General features: G+C 46.8%; 1 protein-coding gene across 1 annotated transcript; it reads right to left on the reverse strand.

The window, feature by feature from the left end:
* Window positions 1-7645: 7645 nt before the first annotated feature.
* On the reverse strand, window positions 7646-12821 carry LOC130681955 (rhox homeobox family member 2B-like). The gene is made up of 4 exons (XM_057495841.1): window positions 12492-12821; window positions 12041-12329; window positions 10977-11022; window positions 7646-8117 (listed from the first exon to the last, which is right to left on the reverse strand). Exons 1-4 carry the CDS (start codon window positions 12790-12792, stop codon window positions 7845-7847), a joined length of 909 nt encoding a protein of 302 aa, XP_057351824.1. The 5' UTR covers window positions 12793-12821; the 3' UTR covers window positions 7646-7844.
* Between the last annotated feature and the right edge of the window lie 850 nt (window positions 12822-13671).

Below are 13671 nucleotides of genomic sequence, written 5' to 3' on the forward strand. Positions count from 1 at the left end.
GGTCATTTATGAATATGTTCTCCCATACCGTAGGATACCTTTTTGTTCTATTGATGGTGTCCTTTGCTGTACAGAAGCTTTTCAGCTTGATATAGTCCCACTTGTTCATTTTTGCTTTTGTTTCCCTTGTCCGGGGAGATCTGTTCATGAAGAAGTCACTCATGTTTATGTCAAAGAGATTTTTGCCTATGTTTTTTTCTAGGAGTTTTATGGTTTCAAGACTTACATTCAGGTCATTGATTCATTTCGAATTTACTTTTCTGTATGGGGTTAGACAGTGATCCAGTTTCATTCTCTTACATGTAGCTGTCCAGTTTTGCCAGCACCATCTGTTGAAGAGACTGTCGTTTCCCCATTGTTTGTCCATGGCTCCTTTATCATATATTAATTGACCATATATGTTTGGGTTAATGTCTGGAGTCTCTATTCTGTTCCACTGGTCTGTGGCTCTGTTCTTGTGCCAGTACCAAGTTGTCTTGATTACTGTGGCTTTGTAGTAGAGCTTGAAGTTTGGGAGTGAGATAGCCCCCACTTTATTCTTCCTTCTCAGGATTGTTTTGGCTATTCGGGGTCTTTGGTGTTTCCATATGAATTATTGAACTATTTGTTCCAGTTTGTTGAAGAATGCTGTTGGTAATTTGATAGGGATTGCATCAAATCTGTATATTGCTTTGGGCAGGATGGCCATTTTGACGATATTAATTCTTCCTAGCCAGGAGCATGGGATGAGTTTCCATTTGCTAGTGTCCTCTTTACTTTAGGGTGATTAATTTATCTTAAGAGTGTCTTATAGTTTTCAGGGTATAGGTCTTTCACTTCCTTGGTTAGGTTTATTCCTAGGTATTTTATTCTTTTTGATGCAATTGTGAATGGAATTGTTTTCCTGATTTCTCTTTCTATTAGTTCATTGTTAGGGTACAGGAAAGCCACAGATTTCTGTGTGTTAATTTTGTGTCCTGCAACTTTGCTGTATTCCAATATCAGTTCTAGTAGTTTTGGAGTGGAATCTGTAGGGGTTTTTATGTACAATATCATGTCATCTGCAAATAATGACAGTTTAACTTCTTTTTTACCAATTTGGATTGGTTGTATTTCTTTGTTTTGTCTAATTGCTGTGGCTAGGACCTCCAGTACTATGTTGAATAACAGTGGGGAGAGTGGGCATCCCTGTCTTGTTCCCGATCTCAGAGGAAAAGCTTTCAGCTTCTCGCTGTTCAGTATGATGTTGGCTGTGGGCTTATTATATATGGCCTTTATTATGTTGAGGTACTTTCCCTGTATACCCATTTTGCTGAGAGTTTTTATCATGAATGGATGTTGAATTTTGTCGAATGCTTTTTCAGCATCTATGGAGATGATCATGTGGTTTTTGTCTTTCTTTCTGTTTATGTGGTGGATGATGTTGATGGATTTTCGAATGTTGTATTATCCTTGCATCCCTGGGATGAATCCCACTTGGTCATGGTGTGTGATCTTTTTGATGTATTTTTGAATTCGGTTTGCTAATATTTCTTTGAGTATTTTTGCATCTACGTTCATCAGGGATATTGGTCTGTAATTTTCTTTTTTGGTGTTTTGTGTTTCTTCCTTTGTCAGTCTTGGAAGGTTGTATTTTTCTAAGAAGTTGTCCATTTCTTCTAGGTTTTCCAGTTTGTTAGCATATAGGTTTTCATAGTATTCTCTAATAATTCTTTGTATTTCTATGGGGTCCGTCATGATTTTTCTTTTCTCGTTTCTGATTCTGTTGATGTGTGTTGATTCTCTTTTTCTCTTAAGTCTGGCTAGAGGCTTATCTATTTTGTTTATTTTCTCAAAGAAACAGCTCTTGGTTTCATTGATTTTTTGCTATTGTTTTATTCTTCTCAATTTTATTTATTTCTTCTCTGATCTTTATTATGTCCCTCCTTCTGCTGACTTTAGGCCTCATTTGTTCTTCTTTTTTCCAATTTCGATATTTGTGACGTTAGACTATTCATTTGGGATTGTTCTTCCTTTTTAAAATATGCCTGGATTGTTATATACTTTCCTCTTAAGACTGCTTTCTCTGTGTACCACAGAATTTTGGGCTTTGTGTTGTTGTCATTTGTTTCCATATATTTGTTTCCATATATTGCTGGATCTCCATTTTAATTTGGTCGTTGATCCATTGATTATTTAGGAGCATGTTGTTAAGCCTCCATGGGTTTGTGAGTCTTTTTGCTTTCTTTGTACAATTTGTTTCTAGTTTTATACCTTTGTGGTCTGAAAAGTTGGTCGGTAGGATATCAATGTTTTTGAATTTACTGAGGCTCTTTCTGTGGACTAGTATGTGGTCTATTCTGGAGAATGTTCCATGTGGACTTCAGAAGAATGTGTATCCTGTTGCTTTTGGATGTAGAGTTCTATAGATGTCTATTAGGTCCATCTGTTCTAGTGTGTTGTTCAGTGCCTCTGTGTCCTTACTTATTTTCTGTCTGGTGGACCTATCCTTTGGAGTGAGTGGTGTGTTGAAGTCTCCTAAAATGAAGGCATTGCATTCTATTTCCTCCTTTAGTTCCGTTAGTATTTGTTTCACATATGCTGGTGCTCCTGTGTTGGGTGCATATATATTTATAATGGTTATATCCTCTTGTTTGACTGAGCCCTTTATCATTATGTAATGTCCTTCTTTATCTCTTGTGACTTTCTTTGTTTTGAAGTCTATTTTGTCTGATAGTAGTACTGCAACACCTGCTTTTTTCTCCCTGTTGTTTGCATGGAATATCTTTTTCCATCCCTTGACTTTTAGTCTGTGCATGTCTTTGAGTTTGAGGTGAGTCTCTTGTAAGCAGCATATAGATGGGTCTTGCTTTTTTATCCATTCTGTTACTCTGTGTCTTTTGATTGGTCAATTCAGTCCATTTACATTTAGGGTGATTATTGAAAGATACGTACTTATTGCCATTGCAGGCTTTAGATTCGTGGTTACCAAAGGTTCAAGGTTAGCTTCTTTATTATCTTATTGCCTAACTTAACTCGCTTATTGAGCTATTATAAACACTGTCTGGTGATTCTTTATTTCTCTCCCTTCTTATTCCTCCTCCTCCATTCTTTATATGTTGGGTGTTTTATTCTGTGCTCTTTTGTGTTTCCTTTAACTGCTTTTGTGGGTAGTTGATTTTATTTTTTGCCTTTAGTTATTATTTGGTTGGTCTGCTTTCTTTGCTGTGATTTTAGTTTCTCTGGTGACATCTGTTCAGCCTTAGGGGTGCTCCCATCTAGAGCAGTCCCTCTAAAATACCCTGTAGAGGTGGTTTGTGGGAGGCAAATTCCCTCAACTTTTGCTTGTCTGGGAATTGTTTAATCCCTCCTTCATATTTAAATGATAATCGTGCTGGATACAGTATTCTTGGTTCAAGGCCCTTCTGTTTCATTGCATTAAATATATCATGCCATTCTCTTCTGGCCTGTAAGGTTTCTGTTGGGAAGTCTGATGGTAGCCTGATGGGTTTTCCTTTGTAGGTGACCTTTTTCCCCTCTCTAGCTGCCTTTAAAACTCTGTCCTTGTCCTTGATCTTTGCCATTTTAATTATTATGTGTCTTGGTGTTGTCCTCTTTGGGTCCCTTCTGTTGGGATTTCTGTATACTTCTGTGGTCTGAACGGTTATTTCCTCCCCTAGTTTGGGGAAGTTTTCAGCAATTATTTCTTCAAAGACACTTTCTATCCCTTTTTCTCTCTCTTCTTCTTCTGGTACCCCTATAGGGCGAATACTGTTCCGTTTGGATTGGTCACACAGTTCTCTTAATATTGATTCACTCCTGGAGATCCTTTTATCTCTCTCTGCGTCAGCTTCTATGCGTTCCTGTTCTCTGGTTTCTATTCCATCCAAGGCCTCTTGCATCTTATCCATTCTGCTTATAAATCCTTCCAGAGATTGTTTCATTTCTGTAATCTCCTTCTGGATGTCATCCCTTAGCTCTTGCATACTTCTCTGCAGCTCCATCAGCATGGTTATGACCTTTATTTTGAATTCTTTTTCTGGGAGATTGGTTAGGTCTATCTCCCCAGATTCCTTCTCAGGGGAGACCGTCTGGGTTAATCTGGTGTGTATCAAATTTTTCTGCCTTTTCATGGTGATAGAGGTATTTGTGGGGAGCTGGCGTGTGTGTCAGCTGGGAGAACGTCCCTTCTTGCTAGTTGTGGCCTTCCTCTCCTGGGTGAACGGCGACCCCTAGCGGCTTGTGCTGGGCAGCTGTGTGCAGTCGGCGTTTCTAATTCTTGCCTGGCCGCTGTGAAAGAAGCTCTGCCCTGCTGCCTCAGGCAACTTCTCCAATATGGCGGAGCAGCGTCAGTGGGGAAATGGGCGGGAGGCTGTTTATCTCTGTGAGGGGCCTCCGAGCTGCGCTGTTGCCCAGGGGGTTAGAGTGCCCGGGATTCCCTGGGATTCCAGCTGCTGGGCTAAGTGTCCCGGGACATTTCCTTCCAGCTGTGGGGTCCCTGTCCCTTTAAGACTTCCAAAAAGCACTCTCTTTTCTTTGTCCCAGGGGCACCGGCTGCAGAGACCCACTCACAGGTCTTACTGTCCTGTTTCCCTAGCATCCAGCACCCCAAGCACTGTGTGTCTGCGTTCCTAGTGCAGATGGCTAGGGCTGGGTGTTTAGCAGTCCTGGGCTCCCTCTCCCTCCCCGCTCTGACTCCTCTCCTCCCGCCGGGAGCTGGGGGAGGGGCGCTCGGGTCCCGCCAGGCCGCGGCTTCTATCTTACCCCCTTTGCGAGGTGCTGGGTTCTCACCGGTGTGGATGTAGCCTGGCTGTTGTCCTGTATCTTCTGGTCTCTCTTTTAGGGATAGTTGTATTTGTTGAATTTTCAAAAATATATATGGTTTTGGGAGGAGATTTCCACTGCTCTACTCACACCGCCATCTTGGCTCTCACTTAATCACAGACTTTTTGAGTCAGAAAGAAGCTTGAAAATTATCTAATACTCCAAGTCCCTCATTTTTAAGTGAGGAGATTAAGAACTGGACTGATTGAATAACTCACCCAACATCATCCAGCAAATTATTTGCAAAGCGGTTTCTCACCACCACATCTCCTGAATGCTCATTCAATGCTTAGTGAGTCATAGCATTTCAAGTTAACTATCAAGATGCATTCTATTGGGGTAATTGTAAATCAAGAGTTCAGGCACTGAAAACAAATTAGGGTTGACATTTTTTAATCTTGTTAATCGAAGTTTGATTTCATCTAATAGGTACAGTGTGGTAGTAAGAAAATACTGATGAATAGATGGTTCGATAGATAATACCTGGGATTTGAAACAAAGTTCATTTGGCTATGTTTCTACCTAGTATTGTCCCATACTTTGAAGTTTAATGTAGTGAAAGGTGAAATGAAATGGGGTCACTTATGTCAAGGGGCTTTAAAATGGACCTCGGGGGCCAGTAAGGAGGGGGACCTTATGTATGTCCTCACTGGAGGAAGCATGCACTTTTGAATTAGGCCAAACTGGCAGTATTCCAAGGACTCAGCCTAAACACATGCAACTTGCTGCAGTAAGTGTAAATCCGGGGACAGGAAATCCTGGGGCAAAATACCTAGCTGAAACCGAAATCAAGTCAAAGGAGAAATAAAGTTGAAAACCCACTTATTGCTTACAAACAGCCATCCAGCATCTCTCTCTCTCCTGGTGTGGCAGAAGCAAGCAAATATTTCCCCCTCCCCGCAACCTCCCAGGTCCAGATAAGCCCTAGCTCACCCAGGTAATTACCCCCTGATGTGAAGATGATCTACTTCTCTCCACCCCTTAGAAACACCTGTTGATATGGAGATGCACTAAAACCAGGTGAGAGATTCTGGAAATACTGCAATTTTACCCACAAGTAGGAAACTTTGCGTGGCAACTAAATACAGTGAGTTAAGATTAGATTTCTGCCACCAACCAGTCAAAATTCTTTGTAAACAACATATTCAAGAATTCTCTTTTGTCTTTAAAAACCTTTGACTTTTGTAACCAGGGTGTGGTGTGATATACAACTTGGGTTGCTGGCTGAATCTGTGCTTCCCAAATGGCAGTTCTAAGACCCCAAATAAAAATGCTTTTGTTTTATTTCAATTCTGCCTCTTTTCTTGGTCAACAATGTCAATTTATATGACACATGGGCTGAAGAGTAAACTACTATGAAGTGAATTTAAGGCATACATTGCGGCTTTTGGAACATGTATATATCCAGCCTCAGCAAATTAACAGGTGAGCAAGTAACTGAGGAAAGTAGTGGAAAGGTGTTCAGAGCCACTTACTTATAACAACAGTAGGTTACTGGAAGCACAAATGGAGATTTTTATTTGAATTTTTCTTTCACAAAACCTTTTGGTTTTGAACATAGTAAAAGACAAGAACTGCTAGAAATGATTAATACTAAAGCTCAAAAAGTTTTTATTAACTAAAATGCCATAAAATACTATAGTGCCTGACAAGACTATGAGGGAAATTAAAATGGCAAATTTAGGGATGATCTTGAGATCATTTAGGGATGATCAAAAGGCCTTTGTTTCATGGCCAAATCAAGAGCCAAATTTTTTTACATGCAGAGAAAAACAAGTAACACATGATACTATCAAACACAAACTTTAAAAAGATCTACAGTATTTCATGGATAATGTTAAGGGAGGGATAAGGGCAGGGAAAAAAAAACAATCACTTTCATGGCCACATACATGCAGCACCAGTAATAGCTATCCAGGGGTTGTCTTTAATTTCCTTCCCCCTTTCCAATGTAGCATTAGCCGTGCAAATGCCTCCATGAGCTCTCCTCTTACTTATCAGTGTAGACACAACAAAGCTTAAGTTCTAAAAACCCCAAGTGGAAAAAGTCATGTTTGAGGCAGTCACGGAAATCTACATCTGGGGGACTAGGTGATGATATTACCAAGGGCTCATTGTTCCCATTCAAGTGCCCGGACAGCACTGGTTATGCAGGCAAAGGTCTCTGTTTTTTCAAAAGTGCACACAGATAAAGATGTAGAGATGAAAGGACCCATATGTCTGGAGTTTCACTTATCACAGCAAGAAGAGGAGGTGGAGCGAGGAAGAGAGGAGGAACGCAGGAAAGAAGGAAGGATGGGAGGGAGGAAAGAAGGTGGATGAAGCAAGTTTGGTCAAATCCTGGTGAACGATGAAGCTCGGTGATGGTTTTTATGGGGGTCTGTTAGAGTTCTCTGGCCATTGTTTAGTGTATTTGAGTATTTTCATGACAAACTTTTTTTTTGTAAAAGACAAACAAGTGGAACCTCTTCACACAAATCGCAGCGATGTAAATCACCCCTTATGTGTGTAAATTCAAGTTAATAAAATGTCTTTCCAGACTTCATTCTGATGCCATAAGAATTCTGGGCAGATTGTTTTTATTTTAGCAAGCACCACTAGTCATAGTGATGGTCCCCCTATATGCGTCCAGGAAAGTGAGGCTCAGATGACTCATGCCACCCCATCTTGCACATCTCTGTGGGCCCAGTGGTGCAGGGTGGGGGCACATGGGTGTTGGGGAAGGAGGTGGGTCCGTTGGGAAATTTCTGAGATGTGCACGGCCTCCTGAGGGTGAGTCGGGAATCTGACTACAGGAAAGGAGGCATTTCCTCAGATTTATTAACTGAACAGGACACAGAAAACAGAATTCACAACTTTATTGAAAATACAAAAACATGCCCTAAAACAGAGGGGCAAGAACTTTGGGCTGCTGAAACTTCAGCGGGCATTTGGGGAATGATGCTTGATGGTGAGATATGAGTGCGAATGTGGCTCAAAAGCACGCAGTGCCACACAGATCATTCCTGAGAAAATGGGGACTTCAAAAAGAACACAGATGGTAAGGCACCAGGCCTTGCCCCCTAAGGCCAGGCACGGGGAAGCCTACGTGGGAGCAACCAGGGCAGAACAGGCAAGACAAGAGGAGGAAAGTCCCGCAGGTTCAGCAGAGGCTGCCCCGGTGGTCCTGGCTCCGGAAGAACCCATATGACATCCAGCTCTTGAAGAATGGAGGCATCGCACAGTCCGAACAAGGTTAAGACCACGGTGCGGCCGAGCAGCACGGGCTGCGGCAATCTAAACCTTAATGGCCTCTGTTGTCTTCTCCAAATGGCCCTCCTCCTCCTGAACCAAACCTTCAATCGCAGAGAAGAAAGGAATTGGTTGAGTACACTGAGCATTTAATGTGCTCCACGTAAACACACAGCAGGCAGTGCTCCAGGCCCGTGACATTTAAACCGCATCCGGACAAGCTTTTCCCTTCCTGCTAAGACTGCAGGAAAGTGGCCACTGTGGCCTCCCTTCAGCGCACCCCAGTGACCGCCCACTGTGTGCCAGGCTGGGGCTTGGCTTTCTGCTTCGACCCTCTCCTCCCGACTGCCATGTCACTTCCCCACGCTTAGAAGCTGAGGAACTGCACTCTGCCCCTGCCGGGACTGCAACTACCCCTGGGATGGCTGTGCCCTGACAACTGCCCTCAGCTGTCCAGCTGCCACTGACCCGTACTCACTAGACCAGTGGCACCCTGCTTGCGGGGGAACAAGTGGGTGCCTTTCAAGTCATACTGAGGGGAACAGCACCCATTTGGAGAAGGCTGTGTTCAGGGTCCACTAAAGAGCCAAAAGGATGAGCCCGTTGAATCTTTCAACAGAAGCTTTCCGCCAAGGATGAAGGAAGGCCCATCCACCCTCTGAAACCTCTCCAGAGTGAAAACGATGGTACCGCAGGGAGGCTGGGTCACGGGGGCCCAGGGAGTTTGTGGCTTGTCTTGCTGGGACACAGTGTCCACCTGAAGCCTGGACACTGCCTTCGCCTTGCAGAAGTCGGGGGTAACGGGTGCTTACGCTAAGTGCGACCAACCTCAGCAAACCTCTTAAACCCTTGCCCAGCCCAGCGTCTGGGGGGAAGGAGGCACACCGCGGTCAGGGCCGTCAGTTCTGCACGCTCCACCCTGTTCCACCCTGCAGACCTTTCTGGGCCCAGGCCTGGGTTGGCTCTCTCTGCTCTGGCTGCAGGTCCAGGATGCAGGGCCATAGCCTCTGTTGCCCAGCACGGTGGGGTCCCCAGGCCCTGCTCCTCCCCCAGGAGATCCCCATGCCCTCCCTCATTCTGAGGGCAAGGACGTGGCGCTGACCTTTCAGGCAGGTAGCCAGCAACTGTGTGGGTCACAGAAGGGCTCCTCCCCAATATCTGCCAACAATTAACAGCCACAAATAAAGCCTGCCCTTCGCACTCCACTGTCCCCTCAGCATCTGAGTTAGGGAACTATGTTGGATCTCACATTTCTGGGAGTTCCTGGTCTGCGCCATTGTCAGGAGACAGAGGGCCCCCCCTCCCCCATCTGTGCCCTCAGATTCGCTCTGCCATCTCAGCATGTGGGTCCTTCTGCTGCATGAACAGGCAGTCTGCAACAGCCAGGGCCAAGGAGCTCGTCTGGGGGAGCCCAGGTGTACTAGTGGTCAAATCTGCATAAACATAACCAAAACGCAGAGCAGGCGACTGAGGTACAGGCCACTACTGGTTCCATATTACTAATCCTGGTTTCTTATTCAAACAGCTCCTGCTGTATGTGCAAAGTAGAGTGTGGGGCAGCCGCCATTAAAATACCGTCGGGGCAAATACTGTCTGAGCTCGCTCATACGTGGGACCTTACAAACAGAGGAAAGGAAAAACAAAATCCTAGAACAGGAGATGAAGATTTGCAGTTACCAGAGGCAGGGCTGCGGGAGGGGGCATTTGGAGTAGGGCGGTCCTCTTCCAAAAGACACAAGCTACCCTTTACAGTGTTAAGTGAGTCCTGGAGAAGGTAATGTACAACATGATGCCTGTAGTTCACACTGCTGTATGGCACACAGGGAAGCCAAGAGAAGAAATCCTAAGAGTTCTCATCACATGCAAAACACACTTTTTCTTTCTTTCTCCGTAGCCTTGAAACACAATTTTTCTTTCTTTCTTTGTAGCCTTATGGTAGATGTTAACTACACTTACGGTGGTAATCATTTCACAACATGTATAAGTCAAGTCCTATTGCTGTGCACCTTAACCTTATACAGTGCTGTATGTCAACTATATTTCAATAAAACTAGGGACCACGTCCTAGGGAAGTTCGGGCAGTAGAGTTTGGAAATGGATGGAAACCTCAGGTCGCTCTCCTTATTTGTTTCTGCCGTGTCCCCTTTCTTCCAGACCCCCACTGACCGAGCACTTTGCCTCCAGGGAGGGGAACCGACTCGCCGGGACGTCAGGGTTGCTCTTCCTCTGAGCTTGCTTCGCCTGCTTGAGGAAGCAGAGGCCTGGGCCTCCCTAGTCCTGGCCTGACCCGCCTGGGAGCCCAGCCCCCGGCCTTAGGCTGCCAGCACCCAGCGGCCTGCTTTGTTGGGCTGCTTTCCTGGCCCCCTGCCTGCCACCAGATCTGCTGCCTGCTTCCTTCACTGCACTCAATATATCTACCTGTGTGTGTGTGTCTGTGCGTGTGTGAGTGTGTGTCTACCAGGTAAAGGATGCACGGATCCAAGACCACGTGAAATTCTCATTCACAGTTTCTTTTAACTTCAAAATGACAAACTCTCAGCCTGAGGGAATCTCGCCGCCACCTCTCAGTTACTGCTCTTACCCATTTTATGGATTAAATTAGAGCCTTAAAATACTTTGATTGCTCGCTCGTTGGAACCTTCTGTTTATGTATCTATCAGGGCCAAAGAGGATGAAGTACATTCGTATATACATATTCCTGTATACAAGGAATGGTATATTATGGCAATTTGTTTTTCCTTTAGGAAACCAGGTTCCCCTGGTAATGGGAAATTTCCAAATGCTGCCGTTCATCTGTCCTGTTTGGCACCCACCAAATCCCCAAAGTTCAAAACTTATTTCCTAAATAGGAAGAAGGCAACAGAAACACAGGAATGTCAGAAAGCGTAGGACAAGGGTGTCCAAGCCCCGCAGCAGGTTTTAGAATTGCTGCCCTGACTAACTGCTTTTTCGGGTGCACTCACCTGCACTGTGGCTTCAGACACATCCACGATTCCTGCAAGTTCCTGTCTGAGGGGACAAAATCACAAGTGTTCAGCGTTTGGACTAGTGGATGAATTTAAGTATAGGATGCGATCTCATTAATACTTTTTCCTTTTCAGGGAAATGTCAGTGATTTATTTTATGGACCAATTTCTGCAGTAGGAAAACTCACACCATGTCAAGATTTACAGTGAAATTAAGTCAACACAAAGCAGTTAAGAAAAGCCAAGTGTCCCAGGAAAAGGAGGCACGGTCCAAGACCACATGAAAATCTCATTCACAGTTTATTTTAATGGTACGAACTTCAACATGAGTAAAACCCTCGGCCTGAGGAAATATCGCCCCACTTCTCAATTACTGATCTTACCCCTTTCTATGGATTAAATTAGAGCCTTGAAACACCTTGATCGCTCACTCGCTCGACGTAACCCTCTGTATCTGTGTGTCTATCAGGGCCAAGGAGGCTGAAGTACATCCCTGGTAGACGTGAATGGACGGCACAAACTCTCTGCAGTTCACTCTCTGGTTCTGCTTAGCTTCCATTTTTCTGTGAGCCGCTGCCCCCATCCTCTGCACTACACTGTTCTGTACTATCCAGGCTGAAGCTTCCTTTAGGGACAGTTTTACCTCAAGAGCGAACGTTATGGAATGCAGAGAAATTACTAAATCATGATAAACGCTTTTCAGATGCAGCGCAGCGTTTACAAATGTAAAAGTCAATACCGAAACGACCCACAGTGAACTGATTTATCAAAATGTGAAAGAAAGGTAGGGACCCTGCCCTGATTTGCCCCTGCCGCGATTCTAGCACAACAGAGGAGCGCGGCTTGGTTTACCTCAATCCTGTGCACAACTATTTCCCTTGATTCCCGAAAGGCAGGGCCCTGACCCCCACCCTAGGACCCAGGTGTACAGGAGGGGACCCCAGCAGTCCTCCAGGTGGCTTTTAGCTCGAAAGGGGCGGAGGCATGTGGGAACCAAACGGGCCCCTGGGGCAGCCCACAAGCCCGGGGGTAAATTCGCGCCAAGCGGGGCTGTCGCTTACCGCAGGGCCGTGCTGGGATAGCCAGTGTGCTGGAAAACGTACTCCATTAGCAGCAGTTGGGAGTACGTGCAGGGGTGACGCTGGGCCCGCTGCGGCTCTTCTCTGGGCTCTGGATCCCCGATGGCGGCCTGCGCGGGCTGCTCCTCCTGCCCCGCCTCTCCAGGCTCTCTAGCTTCACGGCTGCCAGTGCCAACGGCCTCGAGGTTTCGCACCTCCACCAGGCCAGGGGCTTGGCCGCCATGGTCGCCGCCGCCGCCTTCTTGCTCTCCGCCTTCCGCAGGCCTCGCTTCTGCAAAGGAAGAAAGCCAAAGGTGAAGATCAGGGCGCTGGGGCCCAGGCTGTGGGAAGGAGGACATGAGGGGCAGCATCTAAGGGGTGTCCTGTCCGCCCGCCTCCCCCATGGATTCTTTCTTGGGAGTTGGCTGCAGTACATGTCCCGTCTGGCACCGACCACGCAGCTCTTCGCGGTCGTCCTCGGCTTCCCGTCTGCGAAAGCGGGCAAATTCGCGGCGGCACGGGGGCAGAGGCTCCATGTCCTGAGTGCGCACTCGAGGAGGCTGTGTGCGTCTGCAGATTCTGCGCTGGGCTCTCCTCAGATTCCTGGGACACAGAAAGCGCCAAGATGGCGGCCAACCTCCTTCCCCTTCCTTCTGACGCCTAGAAAGGCTTACAATGTGTCTAGCTGTACACGGGCTATGGTTTTTGCAACAACTCCTGGGGATGGGGGCAGGCCGAGGTGCGCATGCGTCCATCGACGGTTACAGTGTATCTAGTTGTACCGGGGCTCTGATGTTTTGCGACACTTCCTGGGGCTTGGGCCTGCCGGGGGGGGGGGGGGGGGGGGGGGCGCCCACCACCTGCTCCATCGCCTCCTCCCCAAGGCCTCCCACGACCCCTGCCACTCTGAGGCTCTCGGGCGCGGGCGGCTGGGCTGCTTCCGGAGGCGCCGCTGTGGCCGCCACGCTGACGGCTGAGGCCATTCTGGTCCCGGCCGGAGAGCCAACGCGCGAGCCAGAGCGGCGGCCCGGCGGGGGGCGGGCGGCTCTCCTGGGCTCGGCGCTCCTCGACCAACTGCGGCGCTTCCCCGCGGAGCATCCCCTTCACGGCTGCGCGAACCAGGCTCCGGAGCCGTTGTAGCCGCGACAATAGGGGGCGCTCTCGTGAGCGGGGCCTTGGCGTCCCGAACCTGATGCCACGCTCCCGCCCGAAGCCACGGAAACCCGGCCAACAGTTCCAGGCAAGCCGACAGACTGCAGCCCAGCGCAGTCTCTCTCCCCGGCTCCGGAGGAAGCAAACACACAAGCCAGCCCCTCCCCCTCACCTCTCCGGTTCAGACACGCCCTCACTTGCCCAGGTAGTCACCCATTGACAGTGGGGTGAGCTTCTCTCCACCCCCGAGGATATGCAAATGCACCAAAGCCAGGCCAGACACCCGCGAAATGTTACAATTTTACCCACGATGCATTTTTAAATGTTTTTTATTTACACCCACTTATTCTTTTATGTAATACTATGTTAGTTGTAAAACGGCGATTGGCATGATGAAAATTGAAGGAATTCGTACAAGTCCCAAACAGAAAGAACAAATCCACTCACATCTCACAAAGATGAAATAATCAGGGCTGATATCG

The sequence above is a fragment of the Manis pentadactyla genome, chromosome X, assembly GCF_030020395.1.
Source record: "Manis pentadactyla isolate mManPen7 chromosome X, mManPen7.hap1, whole genome shotgun sequence".
In the NCBI taxonomy this organism is placed as follows: domain Eukaryota; kingdom Metazoa; phylum Chordata; class Mammalia; order Pholidota; family Manidae; genus Manis; species Manis pentadactyla.

Coding starts and splice junctions, on each gene's coding strand:
- LOC130681955 (XM_057495841.1), bottom strand. CDS start 12,792: ATGGACGCATGCGCACCTCGGCCTGCCCCCATCCCCAGGAGTTGTTGC. Junction 12,330..12,491: donor CGACCGCGAAGAGCTGCGTG/GTCGGTGCCAGA, acceptor CTTCCTTTGCAG/AAGCGAGGCCTGCGGAAGGC. Junction 11,023..12,040: donor TATCCCAGCACGGCCCTGCG/GTAAGCGACAGC, acceptor TTGTCCCCTCAG/ACAGGAACTTGCAGGAATCG.